The following is a 17075-nucleotide window of genomic DNA, read 5'->3' on the forward strand; positions in this document are numbered from 1 at the left end:
TCAAACTCAGGTTCTCTGAAAAAGTAGCCAGTAATTTTATCTTCTGAGTCATTTCTTCAGCTCTAAAAGCAATCTCTTCATGAAAATCCCTGAACCAGTACTGAATCCATGAAATGCTTACTCCTGATTTCAAGTTTTTATCAACAGACAGAGCTCTTACCATGTATAGTAGGGAAGAGGCTCGTGCAGAGATTGTGGTACAGGTTTTTGTCCTGACTCATTTCAAACACCTTTTCCCATTCCTTCACCGTCATTTGGTTCTTAATGCTCTCAGCGGTCTGTTCCTCATCTCTGAGTTCTTTCCCTCCAAACTGAAGTGGAAGAAGAAAAACAAAATGAAAGACATTATAGAGAACCAAGATAACATAAAGGGAAAGAAATTCCGCTACAGTAAGATCACTTGGGAGGTCAACGTTGTGATTTATTTACTATAGTCCCTAAACTAGGCTTCATTCATAAAGATATATAAAAGCCTATCTTTTGTCCAGAGGAAAACAAAAGCTACCGCTGTTTTATTACTCTGAATTGTAGTAAGTTCATCACTGATATGAAGATGAAAATGAGCCTTAGCAAAGCGCTTTCTTTATCCAGCTCTACCATCTTAGTAAATCTCACACTAAGGTTGAGGATGGAGCCCAATTCCTACCTACCAGGCACAGATCCTATGCTCAATCCCCAGCACAATAAACAAACAAATAAGTAATAATAAGACCTACCCTTGGGTTGGTTGGTGCAACATGGCAGGCAAGGAAGACCAGCCTGTATGACAGATCTCTGACACCAAGGGCCCGGAGCCCTCGAATGCCTTCTGTCTCATACCCATCAGCTCCACTGACTCGGGAGTTAGTCTCTGCACGTGCTCCTATAAGAGTGAAAGATAGGTGTTTCACAGTTCAAACACTAATAGTGCTCATACGAACTAATGTACTCGAATAAGCCAAAGTTAAAATAGCACCTTTCATAGAAAAATCATTTTTTTTTCACTCTCTTCATACTTCTGTGCTCATCCTGATTGGTAGCCAGAAAGGTTACATACAAAGAAGATTCCAGTAGCCAAATCCAGGACTGGTTACACCTGAGCAACAAATTACTGACCTGGTGTGCTAAGCTTGGAGACATCAGGCACAACAATCAGTGCCCCTGTGAAATCACATCTGTCACCAGCTTGGGCTGACTCCACAGCTTCAGCTCTCAGGATAACCTCTAAACTCCGGGGAATACTTCCCCGGGGAAGTTCCGCTTGAGTCTCTTGAATGCGAACCTATAACCAAGACCAACAGCAAAACAAAGAGATGCTTTCACATGCTATACAACTGAAACCAACTGCTATAAATACCCACATAACCCAGCCTCTTTGTGCACCTTTCTCTTTGTGTTTAGGTGGTCACACCTATTTCAGGTGTCACTCCTCAGGAACATCCACCTTCTTTCTTACGACAGGGTCTCTCACTGGCCTAGAACTCACCAACTAGTTTTTAGGGATCTGGCTGCCTCTTTCCCTGCAGAGTTCAAAGTATACGCCACCACATTTGGCTCTTTATGTGGTAGTAGGGATCAAATACAGGTCTTCATGGTTGTTAACAAACATGTTACTAACTAAACTATCTTCATAGGCCCTGCCCTATAGACCTTTGACACATACTATTATTCATCTAAAAAGTTTGTACTAGGGCTGGCAGGATGGCTCAGCAGGTAGGAGTACTGACTGCTCTTCCAAAGGTCCTGAGTTCAAATCCCACAACCACATGGTGGCTCACAACCACCCATAATGACATCTGATGCCCTCTTCTGGTGCGTCTGAAGACAGCTGCAGTATACTTATGTATGAATAAATCTTAAAAAAAAAAAAAGTTTGTACTAGGGGCTGAAAGATGTCTCAGCTTTCAGGAGCACTGCATGGAAGGTTACAACCACCAATAACTGCAGTCCCAGAGGCTCCAATGTTTTCTTCTTGCCTCTGTAGGCACTGCATGCTTACGGTTCTTAAGACATACATACAAGCAAAATACCCATATACATAAAAATACATAAAGATTTTGTGTCCTAAGACTTTTCATCAAATAGTTCAACTGGTTAAGCAATTACATCTCTTGGCTCTGGAGAGATGGCTCCATAGTTAAAATCATGATCTGCTTTGCAAATGTTGCATATATGTAGGCAAGGTACATAAAAATTTTGTGCCCTTTCAGTCAAATAGCACAATTGGTTAGGAGATTAATCTATTGGGATTGAAGAGGTGGTTCAGTGGTTAAGAACACTGTTCTTGCAGGACCAGAATTTGATTGCTAGCATCCACGTGGAGGCTTACAACCATCTGTGTCCTGGTTAGTTCTTGTCATCTTAACACAAACTATAGTTATCTGGGAAGAGAGACCCTCAGTTGGAAAAATGCCTCTATTATGCTGGCCTGTGGGCAAGCATGTGGGGGCATTTTCTCGATTAATGGTTGGTGTGGGAAAGCCCAGACCACAGTGGTTTGTGCCACTCCCAAGTAAGTGGTACTGGATTGGCCTTGGATAACAGTAAGCAGCATTCCTCCAAGGCAGTGGTTCCCAATCTTCCTAAAGCGGCCACCCTTTAATACAGCTCATCATGCAGTAACCCCTAACCATAAAATTATAACTGTAAGAGCCGGGCGTGGTGGCGCACGCCTTTAATCCCAGCACTTGGGAGGCAGAGGCAGGTGGATTTCTGAGTTCGAGGCCAGCCTGGTCTACAGAGCAAGTTCCAGGACAGCCAGGACTACACAGAGAAACCCTGTCTCGAAAAACCAAAAAAAAAAAAAAAAAAAAAAAAAAAATTATAACTGTAAGTCTGCTATTGTTTTGAACTGCCATGGAATTATCTGTGTTTCTGTTTTAGGTAGAGACCCACAAGTTGAGTTGAGTACCACTATTCTATGGCCTCTACTTCAGTTCCTACCTCCCAGGTCCTGTCTTGACATCCTTCTGTGATGGACTGTAACTATAAGATGATAAAATAAACAATCCCCATCCCCGTTCCATTTGGTCATGTTTATCACAGCAATAGAACCTAACTAGGACAATCTGTAACAGAGAACCTGATACCTTCTGGCCTCTGTGGGCACTACATTCCTTAAAAACTGACATCTAAATAAGTTATTACAAGGGCCAAAAATGAATTATTAGCAGTATATCTGATCTATTTGTCTAATAAATGCATTTATATATAAGAATCTAGTTTAAACAGAAGTAAATAAATACCTTTTGAAAATCAACAAATCTTGATTTATTAGTGTCTAGAAGGAACCTCTTCCTGTTGGCACACACTGGATTTCGGCAGATATTCGGCTGTGTGTATTTGAACTGCTGCTCTACGTCCTTAATCACTGTTTGACAGTCAAGGCACAGGAAAGTTCCACTCACAAGCTCAGGGTGAACTGGGTGAGTGCGCACCACCTGGCCACTGATTCGGGTGAGCAGCCCAATCCTGGATGAAGTGAGCTCACGAATCCTATTTGAAGACAAGCCACATTAATAGATATCCTTTCCCTCCTTTCCCCACTTCAGTTCCAGGGATTGACCCTAACATCTCATACACTGAGCTACCATCTACTCAGCATAAGAAACCTAAGAAATGATTCTTGGCCTTTTTGTCTTAATGTATGGGTAAGTCTCTGTGTGGTTTTGTGCATGTGAAGGCAAGTGCTTTCCAAGGCCAGACGACATGGAATCTTCCTGGAGCTGGAGGAGTTACAAACTATTTTGAGTCTCTGACACTAGTGCTGGAAACTAAACTCAGGTCCTCTGCCAACAGCAGTTCACTCTTACCAGCTGAGCTATCTCTCCAGGCCATAATTTCTTTTGAATTATGAGTAATTCAAAAGAATAATTATTTGAATTCTTTTGAATTACAAATTCACAATAAAGGTAAAAATGAGCTAGGGAGTGGTGGTGTATACCTTTAGTTCCAGCTCTTGGAAGGCAGAGGCAGGTGGATATCACAGTTTGAGACCAGGCTGGCCTACAGAGCAAGTTCTAGGACAGCCAGGACTAAACAGAAAAAGTCTCAAAAACCCAGAATAAGTAAATAAATAAAAACAACTATGAAATATGAAAAGACTGAAGAAATAAAGTTGGGTGGGTGGCATGACATGCATCTAAAACCAGTGTGTTGCTGAAGGGGCAGATCTTGGGTACTCACTGGCCAGTCAGCCTAGCTAGAGGACTACCTCAGACTCAGGAAAAGGTTGGGGTTGGGGGATGGATGGTGGTGCATGCCTTTTTCAAATCTATTTTTATTGTGTGCATTGGTGTTCTGCCTGCATGTAAGCTTGTGTGAGGGTATTAGATGCTCTGGAACTGGAGTTATAAAGAGTTGATAGCTGCCATGGGTGCTGGGAATTGAACCTGGTCCTCTAGAAGAGAAGCCAGTGCTCTTAACCACTGAACATCTCTCCCAATCCTACTGCATATCTTAATCTCAATACCTCGGGAGGCAAGCAGCAGGTAACCTCTGTAAAAAAGTGAATGCTGTGAGTTCAAGGCCAGCCAGGTCTATATACTGTGAGTTCATAATCTAATATTAAAGTTTAAAATTCATGAATTTTTTTTACTTTTTAAATTCATTCATTCATTCTTTCTTTCTTTTATTTTTGAGACAGGATTTCACTACATATTTCTGGCTGACCTGAACTCACTCTTTAGACCAGCTGGCCTTGAATATTCAAGAGATCCACATGTCTCTGCTTACTGAGTGCTGAGATTAGGTATGTGCCAATCATTGGCCTTACTCATGAATTTCTGCAACTGTTCTTGGTTCTCAATTTTTCCCCCCCCTTGGCAAATTTTGTCTCCCAATTTCCCTAAAAGGTGCCTTTAAAATAGCAACACTAAGTATCTGCTTCACTTCATATTGCCTATCCTAGCTCCATGAAAAAACAAGTTTCTCCAAACTAAACTTTCTGGGTATTAGGTCTAAATACTTCAAAAATGTTAGTATGTACTCGGTGTGGCAGCACCTGCCACAAGGAAACCTGAGGACTGGGATTTGAAGCCAGCATGAGCGACTCAGAAGGCCTTATCTTTAAAAGACACAAGCAAACAAGAGGAACTTCCACAGTATCAGTGTTCCGTGATAGGTGAGGACCCTGAGAGCCAGCAAAGGAAGGCTGATTTATATACTACATGGGCAGCTATTGCATGGCTGTGCACCTCAAGTTTTCTAAGTGCCCAGGAAGTGGTATGTGATATGATGGGTCCTTTCACCTTCTGAAAGGTTCCTTCCTTACTTGTGTCTAGTAGGTAGGTCTTGGAATGCAACATAAAAATCCTTAGCAAAAGGGATCTCCTTTCGGTCTTTGACAAAGGTCTTCAAGGCTCGACACAGGTAAGGGTAGACTCTGAAAAACAAGCAGCACCAGTGACATCAGTCTTACTAAGTCTGTCTTCTTTTTCATGTTTGTCAACTTTGAGAGCGCAGCATTTCATCTGGTCACAATCAAGCTGTAAAATTTAATTTCAGGACACTTTTATCAATCACCCCCTGCCCCACCACAGAGTATCTGTTGCTGGGAGTCATTTAGTACCCACACTACAGGGTACTTTTCTGCCCAAAAACCTTGTCAGCACTAAGTTCAATATTGCTAGTTTTCTCTGGATAGTTTACAAACTAGTAAAGCAGAGCCTATTTGGTATGACCTAGTTTATATTTTCCTCTGCTTGCTTTATAAAGTCTGCTGCTTATCCGTCCAACTGATTTTTTTCTTTATGTGTATGTGCACCCATGAACATGTGTGAAACCAGAGATCATCATTAGGCGTCTTTCTGTATCTCTCTTTTTAAACACACATGGCCTCTCCTTGAACCTGGCCCCCACTACGGAATAGCATGACTGGCTAGCCCATAAGCTCCTGGGATCTCCTCCCTCTTTCCATTGCACAGCCCTGGGTTGTAGGTATGAGCCACCACATCTGTCTGTGTAGCTGCTGGGATTGAACCCTGATCCTAATGCGTATACAGCGAGCACTTTCCCCTGTGTGGCTACCTCACCCAGTTCCCCTTCTACTGTTCTTGATCAGCTATGAATACAAAATTGTAGAGTCCTCTAGCTTCCAATCCACCATGAAAACATGACCATGCTTCTAATTTGTGTGTCTTTACTTCTCTTTTATTACTATTAACATTCATATTTATACAAATATTTACTTAGAAGAAATACAGACCAATAATTGTGAACAAAGTTTTTTGTCATTCATAGTTAAAAACAAAACAAACTGAAACTATTTCTACCCCTAAAACACTCAAGCTATGCTGGATATGGTGGTGCACACCTATAATCCTAGTACTTGGGAGAAAGAGACAGAGAGATCTCTAAGTCTGAGGTCAGCTTAGTTTACAAAACAAGATCAAGGACAACCAGGGTATATACTGAGACACTGATTCAAAAAACAGATAAAACAAAATGCTACACTAAACTATTAAAATGTTTCTAAGGAATTTTATATTGAAAATTATACATTAGATTAAAAAGGGCAGGATGCTTTATCTATAATCTCTCCAAAACTATATATTCATAGGAAGTCATAAATAAGACCCTTATAAACGCTAGACTTGAGAGGCTGTTGAAAGCTTGTTTCAACCTGCAAAGAGTGGCTACCAAGGAGTAGTAAAGTTAAAAACATACAGATAATTTGACCCCCCCCCCCTTAAAGAATAGATACACATGGGTTTGCAAGACGGTGCCATCACTAAAGCTGAGAATTTGTGTTCAATCCCCAGGAAGAAGGACTGAACTGACTCATGTAAGCTTTTATGAATTCTACACATACACCATGGCACACTCTTTTAAATAAAAATTTAAAAGAGGCATACATCACTTCCATAATCAGAAAAATAATAAAAACTTTTAACAGAACGAACACAACATTATTGCTATAAAGACTCCTAAGTTGGCATGAGTGGTGTGTGCTTGCAATTCTAGCTGTTCAGGAAGCTGAGGCATGACTAAACATGAGCTCAAGGTCAACTTGGGCAGCACCTTGGTGAGACTCCATCGGAAAAATCCCTATCTTTGGTGCAAAGAAAGAACTTTACACCTAGGACTTAACTAGAGTAATTACTCTAAGTACCTACCCCAGGGGAGAGATGGGCTAGGTGAAAATCAGATAAAATAAGAAAGCAATATAATAGCAACTGTTTTTTGATATTCCACAAAAGTTAAAGTTAGACCTGCATCAATAGTAACTGTGACAGCTGCCCTTCTTCCTTACAGGGACCATCCAGGGCAAGTAGCTGGCTTCCCAGGCTTCATGTCTATTCAAGGGAAAAGGAATACACTCTTACCTATAGAACTCTTCCTGAATGGTGGTAGAAAGTTGTTGGTTAAATTGTTCCAGGTCTGCAAAACTCACAACCAGCGTGTTTCTCTCAGGACGAATTAGCTCCTCTGCAAACTGCAAGTATTTAATTTCTCCATCACTACCCTGGAACCTGCAGATACATACAAGTCACATTAAACAGTGTAACTAGGCAGTAAAAATTAACCTGGACACTAGGTAACTTAGTATATTGATTAATCAGCATGCAGTTTAGGCTCAGAGTCCACATTCAGTATGTACATGACTTGGGGCAAACTATTTACTTTTCTAAGTTTAATCTCATAAAATTGATGATGAGTAGATGAGAGAATACTTTTAAAATGAGTTGTATAATGCTTACTCATTTATGTATTTATTCTATTGATGTCTGTGTTTATACTCTGTCCCACATGTGAAAGGACAACTTACAGGGACTAGAAAGATGGCTCAGCTGTTATGAGTGCTTGTTGATTCTGTTCCAAACACTCCCATCAGGAGGCTCGCAGTCATTGTAATTCCAGCTCTAGGGGATCTGACAACCTTTCCAGGCCTCAGAGTTAAAAAATAAATAAAAGAAAACCAAAACTAAACATATGGAAGTCGGCTCTCTCCTTCTACCATGAGTCCTAGGGACTGAACTCAAATTGTCAGGTTTGCAGTACCCGCTGAGCCATTAGCCCCAGCCCTCACCTCAACTAATTTAACATTTTCTTTTTCTTAAAAATTTTTGATTTTATGTGTATAAGTATTTTACCTTCATCTATGCATGTTCACCATGTGTGTAGTGGTGCTTAATGAGGCCAGAAGGCAGTAATGAGAGTCCTGGAACTGCAGGGTGCTGGGAATAGAACCTGGGTCCTCTACATGAGTAGCCAGTGCTTTTAACCAGTGGGCCATCTCCCCCGCCCTGATCTAACAGTTTCTTTTCTTTCTTCTTTTTCCCTCCGTTTCCCCTCAGGGTTTCTTTGTGTAGCCCTGACTACCCCAAGGCTTTTACTATTCCAAACTCCAGAGATTCACCTGCCTCTGATTTCTGGTACTGGGATTGAAGGTGTGTGCCAGTACCACACACCCAGACGATTTAACATTTTCTAATGAACAGGTTTTAAAAATTATTGTTAGCTGGGCAGTGGTGGTGCACGCCTTTAATCCCAGCACTTGGGAGGCAGAGGCAGGTGGATTTCTGAGTTCCAGGACAGCCAGGGCTACACAGAGAGACCCTGTCTCGAAAAACAAAAACAAAAAAAAAATGTTATGTGTAATTAAGAACAGAGAGTTAAAATCCAAATATTAAATTTCCATTAGTCATAATTTAAGAAGCGGAATAAAAAGGCTGGAAACATAGTTCAGTGCTTGCCTAGCACCCACAAAGTCTTAGGTCTAATCTCTAATAACACACACACACACACACAGAGCAAGCAAAACAAACACCACCCCACACAGAAATGAGGTATCACTGCTAAAGACCTCAAGAAAATGAAAGCACATTAATTGGGGAGGGGGGGCAGACCCAAAATTAATTTCTCTTCCAACTAATATCTAAAAGTACAGAAAAGGTAGTGTTGTTTCTGTCCTGGGGCTGGCATTCTTAGGAGACAAGACCCATAAACAACAAATAATGTCTCTATTGACAGAAGTGCCAGAAATCAAAGCCAATTATGCCTACTGGAATAGCTATAATAAAGATTCACAGGTGTAAAAGGTGGCATTGGTGTCATTAAAAGGTAAATTTATGAGAAAGAAGTGGCAGAGCTTGGTGATGTGGGCCTGTTAATCCTTGTTACCGAGGCTAAAGATGGAAAGTTGGAAGTTCAAGGACTGACTGGGCAACTTAAAAGGGACCTTCTCTCAAAACTAAAAAAGTCAAAAAAGGCCCAGGGAGCTGGGTGCAGTGGTGCACGCCTTTATCCCAGCAGAGAATGATTCTGTGAATCCAGACAGCTATGGCAACACAGTAAGTTCTATCAAATAAAGAAACAAAGGGGATAGATGCTGGAGACACAGACTCAGGGGCGGAATGCTTGTCTACCATGTGTAAGGCTCTGTCTGGGTTCCTTCCCTAACATTATTAAGAAAACAAGCAAGCAGCAAAAAATAGATAGCTGAGCCACCCGTGGTGACTCATGGAAAATGAAACTAACAGAAAATTTAGACATAGCTGGGTGGCGACAGTGCACACCTTTAGCCCCAGTGCTTGGGAGGCAGAGTTAAGCACATGTCTGAGTTGAAGGGGCTACACAAAGAAACCCTGTCTCAAAATAAAAACAAACAAAAAAGAAATATTTAGACTCTTCTGCAAGCAAAAGCAAAGCTGCTCTGTGAATGGAAGTTGATTATTTTAAAAACTAAGTCCTGTTTATGCTTAGCTCCAGCTCTTAGCTACCAAGAAAAGGCCCTTGGCATCTGGAAAATAGCAGGCCTGCTGGGATCACAGGCAAAGAAGTAGCTACTGCTTGTTGCCTGAATGGTCTAAAGTAGTGGTTCTCGACCTTAACGCTGAGACCCTTTAATACAGTTCCTCATGTGTGATGACCCCAACCATAAAACCATCTCATTGCTACTTCATAACTAATTTTGCTGTTATGGACCATACTGTGCATATGGATCTGGTATGTGCCCCAAGGGATCCTGATCTACATGTTGAGAACTGCTGGTTTACACAGACTTTAATCAAAAGGAGACTTGGGTTTTGAAGGACAAGCAGCTGTACCGACTGCCAAAAACATTACAAAGGTTGGAACATAGAATTTAAATTCCAGAGGGTTATTTTTGTTTGTTTTGTTTTTCAGCACCAGACTTTCTATGTAGCCCTGAGCTCTGTCCTGGAACTCACTTTGTAGACCAGGCTGGCCTTGAACTCATAGGATCCGTCTACCGCTGGCTTGTGCCCAACACTGGCCTGCTTACAGTTTTAAGTATAGCAGAACTTCAAAAGATAGCTGTAGAGCCAAAAGGACGACTAGATCAGCAATATGTGGTAACCAGTATACGCGTGCCATGTCATTTTATTCTGCCTTAAAAGGCAAACCCTTGATTACAATAAGCTGCATGTCTAGCAAAATTAGCCACACACACTTATCGGAGGCACCTATAGTGATCCAGTTCAATGTTAGAAGTGTGGCAGGTGTCAGGAGGCTAGGAGAGTTAGAGAGGCTCTAACTATTTAGTAGGTAGAGTTGGAAGAGTTTCAAACAGGGATCATTGTACAAGTTGAATGCACCTCAAGATGCTTGTTGTACACTCCCAAAAGGTCAAAACTCTTAAGTTTTTGTTATATACTGACATAATCTTTAAAAAGAAAAAGAAAAGAATTGTTTACTATTGGAGGCGGAAGAGTAAGGAGCACACTGGTATGTGGTTGCTGCTAGGTGCTAGAAGCGGAGGGAGGGATGGGAAGGAGGCAGCTAGATGTCTAGAACAATTCTTTCATTATATAGGGCAGAACTCATTTCACTGAACAGTCATCAAGCCATAGATTCCTGTTAGAACGAGCTGGCCCAGGTTTGCTTGCATTGCAAGCTCCTGGTTCTGGGCTGTGTGCCCAACCCTACTCAAGAGGTAACGCCCCCCCCCCCCCCCCCCACCTCCCAAAAAACCAAACTCTGGCCTCACTGGGTTGCGACGTGAGTCCTGCTGGGATTCATTCCCAGCATCGCCCCAACTAGTCATGGCGGTGCACATCTGTCATTCCAGCACAAGCTAAGCGGAGGCTGGAGGATTACAAGTTCAAAATCATCTTTGGCTACACAGCGAGTTCGAAACCCTGTTTTAGAAACGTAATGAAAAAGCAGCACAGTATGACACAAGGGAGCGCTGCGGTGAAGAAAGGAGTCGAGGAGGCTTCGGATTCCCGCCGGGCCGGGGCCCATCCCTTCCGGAGCACACATGGCCCCGGTCTCCGCCCGGCCCGCGAGCCCCCGGAGGCCACTCACTCTTCCAGGAAGTCTAGGAACAGCTTCTGGCATTTCTCGGCCACCTCGTCGCGCACCTCCGGGTGCTGGCTTCCGGCGCCGGGCTCCGCGGCCGCTGCGAGGTCCATGGCGGCGCCGAGAGTACGCGCTGCTGAGGGAAGACCACCGCGGAGGAGAGTCCGCAGCTGCAGATAGCCCGGCCGCAGGTTCCACGCGTAGCTCCTTCCGCGCTGCCACTTCGCGCGCGCCTCCGGCTAGCCCCGCCCTCTCACCTCAGCCAATAACAGGGTAGGAGCTGAGCTACTTCGCGCCAAACCCGTCCAATCAATGGCGGTTCCGTACAGAGCCCCGCCCACCGCACGCACTTTTCGCGCCAAAAGCATACGCCATGAAGCTTTTGCCCATGCGCAATGTAGTCGCACCCACCCTCTGGTTGTTTTGGCTTGAGGAGCTAACCCCTCCCTCTCTCCCTTTACCCCCAGAGTTTATGTATAGACTTTTTTGGGTTTTTTTGTTTTGTTTTTGGTCACTCAGGGTTAAACCTACTGTGAATTGTGCATCTGGAGGAAGTAAGGTATGAGCAAACCAAACTACAGGAGAGAGCCCCTTAAAAGTCAGGTGGAGGACAGGAGCAAAGGCTTAGAGAGTAACTCATTCCGCAGCGGACCCAAGCTTGTTTCTTAGCAGCTACATGAGACAGTCACCACCTTTAACTCCAGCTTAGCGACTTTGATACCCTCTTCTGACTTCTAAGAACACATGTGCATACACATACACTTAAAAAGACAGAGATAGATATATTCTGACAATCTGCATACCATTTGACTTTCTTTTCTTTTTTAAACTGAGAGGGTCTCACATAGCCCAGGCTGGCCTTGAATTCTGGGTTCACGTGGTGCTGGGACTGAACCTAAAGCCTTCTGAGTGTAGAACAAGGACTACCTTGCTAGTAAATGATCCACATTGCCAGTCCCTCCTCGACTTTGATAGCTTAGTGCTGATAACTTGTTTCACCACCAGCACTTTTATCCTGGGCTTCCAGGACACAGTAAACCTGGACCAGAATAAATAAGTCACTTTTTCGAGGCTTACTGGATGTTAAAAATTTAATGCCAGGCAGAGTATATAAAATTAATACTTTTATAATCTATTAGGAAATATACTATAGAGATCTGCAATTGAAGGTGTTGAAGACTTGAAGCCTCAAATCCCTCCCTCCTTTGCCAACTCCAAATGTAGCCTTCACTGAGTGAGAATCCTGGGGCTTTCTAGAGAAACAAAACTGATAAAGACACACACACAGGATTTACTAAGTTTAGCATACAGGCTGTTGTCTGGCTAGCTCAACAGTGGCTGTCTTCCAATAAAAACGCCAAGCAGATGGTGGTTCAGCCCACAAGGCTGGATGTCTTAGCAGGTTTTCATTAAATGTTGGGAGTCCTGAAGAAACAGGTTCTAATACATTAATTGCTGCCTCAGCAGCAGGATGATAGATGGACTTGCCAGTGAGAGTGAGGACAGGCAGGCAAACGCACAAAAGGCTTCCTTCTGTGTCATTTTAGGTATGCTGTCACCAGGTGTGGCCCAGATATTGGATGGGCCTTTTTATTTTTAGAGAGAGTATTTCTTTTCTTTTTCTTTTTTTCTTTTTTTTTTTGTTTTTTTGTTTTTTTCGAGACAGGGTTTCTCTGTGTAGCCCTGGCTGTCCTCGAACTCAGAAATCTGCCTGCCTCTGCCTCCCGAGTGCTGGGATTAAAGGCGTGCGCCAGTATTTCTATGTGTAGTAATCCTGGCTTCCTGGAACCTGATTTGTAGACCAGGCTGGCCTTGAAGTCAAGAGATCCAGCTGCCCTTGCCTTCCAAAAACCACTCCGGGGCTTTTAGGGTGTGGGTCTTCTGATTACAAAAGATGCAGATTTAAGGTAAATCTTCTCACGTCACAGAATCCAACCAAGAAAACCCTTCACAAGTGTGCCCAGATGCCCAGGTTTAGTTGATAGTGTGAGTGTGTGGTGTGTGTTTTGTTACATTTTTTTTCCTTAAAAGCTCCAGACCAGCTAGCTAGTGCTACAAAGTGAGACCCTGCCTTAAATAGATAAATAAATAAATAAATAAATAAATAAATAAATAAATAAATAAATGAAAACTGTTTTTCTGAGTCAGATAACCCAACTCCAGAGAGACTGGATGGTTTGTGGATACTAGTTCTGAATCCTTAGATGTGTGTATATTGTTAGAAATAACAGCAGAAATCAGCAAAGTTGTAGAACACGCTCTAGAAAGGAGAATAACAGATCACAAATGCTACGCAAGGGAAGACAACTGGAGACAGCCCCTGTGGTGTTGAGCTTTTACTCTGGGAGAGGGAAGGCAAGACAGAGAAAGCGGGAGAGAGGGAGGATTAGAGCATTAAGGGTGACTGAAAAGTTATAGCATATACACATATGAAGATACATTTCCTGAAGTTATTCCAATTGCAGCGATAACACTCCCTTTCAAAAGATACAGATTAATACAAACTCCAGTCCTAGGCAGCAAAATCTTCTCTTCAAGTTGTTGGCCAAGGAAGTCCGAAAGACTGCCCCCCCAAAATACAGTTATCTTAGACCTTGAAGGTAAAACCCTATTGCCATAGACACCACACACTTCGGATCTAGAACTTGAAGAAATCAAAAACAAACCTGAGAGTCTCTCCCCTGAAGATTCCCTCAGAAGCCAAAAGATGCAAAAATCTAATTTTTCTTTGTAAATGGATGTCAATTGGAGACAGTTTCCAGGTTGGGGATAGGAGCTTGTGTCAATTTCCCTTGCAAGCACTGGGTCTCTGTTGGCTTGAACCTATGTAGGCCCTATGCATGCTGTCACATTCTGCATCCCAGTGTGCATCGATCGATCCTGTTGTATCTGAGAGACAATGCTTCCTTGGTGTCATCCATCCTCTCTGGCCCTTACAGTCCTTTGGCCTCTTCCACATAGCCTCCTGAAGCCTGAAGGGAGAGGCTTGATCAAGGCAATCTCACTCTCTGCACATTGTCCAGTTGTGGGTCTGCGTTAGTTTTCACCCACTGCAAGAGGAAGCTTCTCTGATGCTGGCTGAATAAGGCACTGATCTATGGGTATAGACAGATGTCCTTATGAGTCATTTGTTATGTTCCTTTAACAGAATAGTATTTGATTTCCTCTAGGCCCATGGCCTATCTAGTCTAAAGGCTACCTGAGCTCAGGTACAGTGCTACTCCTCTCCTGGTGCTTAGTGCCTGGCATCACTAAGCTTCTACAAAATGGATGTTTTGTCTCTAGGGATGGTGCTACAGTAGACCACAGCCATCAACTCCTGTTGTTGGCAGACAGTCACTCAAGTTAGAGACTAGCACAGATATGGTGAGTTCAGCTCATGTTGATCTACAGTGTGGACCAGGAAGCACCCCTGGAGCAAGAGTGGGATGGAGGTATGTCAACCCCTGGAAATCTTCCCGAGACTGGCAGGAGTAGGATCACTTCCCACCTGCCCCAGGTCTGTGCGTCTTGCCCACATAACTCTGTGCCCTCACTCTTTCATCCCCACCCCAGGGGGTCATGTAGCCCAGTAGCCAGGTTAAACTTTCTGGCAGCTCCTGGAACTCCTTATACAAATGAGGCATCCCCAGCATCCTGGCCTTGGCCAATGATGCACAATCACCTGGAAAGCCCCTACCCACCCCACAAATGTTTAAGTAGCTGTTGTCTGCAACCCCCTCCGATCCCCATTAAACGACTTGTCTCACTGAAGCTATCTTCCAAGAGTCTGTTCTCTTAAGACTCACAGCTGCCTGAGGTCTCTTCCACTCCTGGCCATCCTGCCTTGATCTGCACTACTGAAGCACATCACCCCAAACAGCAGCACAGCCCCACCACCTAGCTATTGTGAGTCAGCTGTGCCCAGTGTGCAGTGGCCATGATAAACCAACGTGTGGAGCTTCTTGGGAGGGATCTCTCTCAAGGGCGCCAAACATACACTAAGATATTTACACGTCGTGCATGTTCCTGTAGACTTTCCCATGTGCTTACTTTTCCTCTGAGGCAGGATCTCACGTAGCAGAAGTCCTGAACTGTTAGCTCTCCTGTGCTCACACCCTAGTGCTGGGGTCACAGGCACATGCTGTCATGTACCCTCGGCACTTTTCACATCTAATATTAATATAAGGTTAGTTTACTTTCTATTTTCCCAATATACATTCATCAATAACCAGTTATAAAATCAGATTTCTATAAAGTCACACAACACTATCATCAGCTGTAAGTTTTTATTGAATCTCAGCCTCAGGACTGGTAACAATGTCTCAGTGTTACTGGTTCTAGCCAGTTTCAGATGCTTCACAGGATTTTTGAAATAACTTTTAAGACATACCAATTTTATAGATGTTAAAATCTTGGTAATTTCTCCAAATCCTTTTTTTTCAATGTCAAGAGTTAAAAGTTCAAATATTGAAAATTTAGAATATTAGTATGGTGGCCACCTCAATATAGAAAAGAAAAAAAAATTATATAATCTTAAACTGTTTAAATTTTTCTTAACATTTCCTATAGTGAAAGGCTATGAATTTCAACCATAGAAATTTCTCATTAAAACGTTCAAGTATTTCCTATTTTAGGATATTTGAAATTCTAAAACGTTTTTTACTTAAATTAATTTGTACTGAGCTACTTAAAAAATAATTGTGGCACTTTAGTAAGACATTAATTCTACTGCATATTTTAAGTACCTCAGGTATAACCTAATCAATAGCAGGTTCCTGGAGAGAATAAAAAGTGTGGCTTTAAGGCGTGAGTCGTTTGGGGTCACGAGGGAACATTGAGGTCTGGCGTACGTTATGCAATCCTAAAAACAGCATCGTCACCCTTTCCAGCCCTGTGGACAAGAAAATAACAGTTAATCCCCCTTTGAAAACCTCTCATTTACCAGTCCAATAGCTTTTTGGTGGAGCATACTGTTTTACTTTATAAAACTGAAACTATACCTATTAAATATTCTTTTTCCTCATCCCTCAGACATAGACATTCACCAAACTACTCTCTGGTTCTGAACCTAACCCTCTAAAATACCAGAAAATACCAGCAGCATCGTACACAACTTGCCCTTTTGCAACTGGCTTATTTATTCATATGTTGTCTGCATAGTTCATTTATGCTGAAGCACACGTCAAAATTTCTTTCTTTTTTAAGACTGATTGAGCCGGGCGTGGTGGCGCACGCCTTTAATCCCAGCATTTAGGAGGCAGAGGCAGGTGGATTTCTGAGTTCGAGGCCAGCTTGGTCTACAGAGTGAGTTCCAGGACAGCCAGGGCTACACAGAGAAACCTTGTCTCGAAAAAAATCAAAAAAAAAAAAAAAAAAGAAAAAAAAAGACTGGCCACACACACACACACACACACACACACACACACACACACACACACACACCCCAACTTATTCCAGAAACCGAAACTGTTCTAAAATCTGGAATTCTGGGATGCGACACTCAAGGATTCAATGGTAAAGTCTATGAATTTATTCCAAACCTCAAGAAAATACAAAATTTGAAATACTCTGGTCCTGAACATGTCAGACAGGGATCCTTAACCAGTACCACATTCTGTTAGCCCATCTACTCATGATGGATACTTGGCTGTATTCACGTCTCAGCCACCTTCAAAAATACCACTATGAAGATGTATACATAAGATTTCTTTGATGTGCCATTTCTAATTCTTTTTTTTTTTTTTTTTTTTTTTTAAGATTTATTCATTTATTATATGTAAGTACACTGTAGCTGTCTTCAGACACTCCAGAAGAGGGAGTCAGATCTCGTTACGGATGGTTGTGAGCCA

The 17075-nt window shown here is 42.6% G+C and overlaps 2 protein-coding genes across 3 annotated transcripts in view; both read right to left on the reverse strand.

Annotated features, from left to right (window-relative positions):
• Window positions 1-11497, reverse strand: part of Mcm6 (minichromosome maintenance complex component 6) — a 28131-nt gene extending 16634 nt beyond the window's left edge. For both annotated transcript variants that reach the window (NM_008567.2, NM_001313695.1), the window contains exons 1-7: window positions 11251-11497; window positions 7305-7451; window positions 5252-5362; window positions 3225-3474; window positions 1096-1261; window positions 717-862; window positions 161-311 (exon numbers count right to left, since the gene is read on the reverse strand). In NM_008567.2, coding sequence (NP_032593.1) covers window positions 161-311; window positions 717-862; window positions 1096-1261; window positions 3225-3474; window positions 5252-5362; window positions 7305-7451; window positions 11251-11357 — 1078 coding nt within the window. In that variant the 5' untranslated portion in view covers window positions 11358-11497. The remainder of the gene's footprint in view (window positions 1-160; window positions 312-716; window positions 863-1095; window positions 1262-3224; window positions 3475-5251; window positions 5363-7304; window positions 7452-11250) is intronic.
• A 4001-nt stretch (window positions 11498-15498) lies between these two features.
• The window catches only part of Dars (aspartyl-tRNA synthetase), a 53710-nt gene continuing 52133 nt past the window's right edge, over window positions 15499-17075 (reverse strand). The window contains exon 16 of the mRNA NM_177445.5: window positions 15499-16117. Within this exon, the coding sequence (NP_803228.2) occupies window positions 16026-16117 (92 nt within the window). The 3' untranslated portion in view covers window positions 15499-16025. The remainder of the gene's footprint in view (window positions 16118-17075) is intronic.

Source organism: Mus musculus, chromosome 1 (genome assembly GCF_000001635.26).
Source record: "Mus musculus strain C57BL/6J chromosome 1, GRCm38.p6 C57BL/6J".
Taxonomy (NCBI): domain Eukaryota; kingdom Metazoa; phylum Chordata; class Mammalia; order Rodentia; family Muridae; genus Mus; species Mus musculus.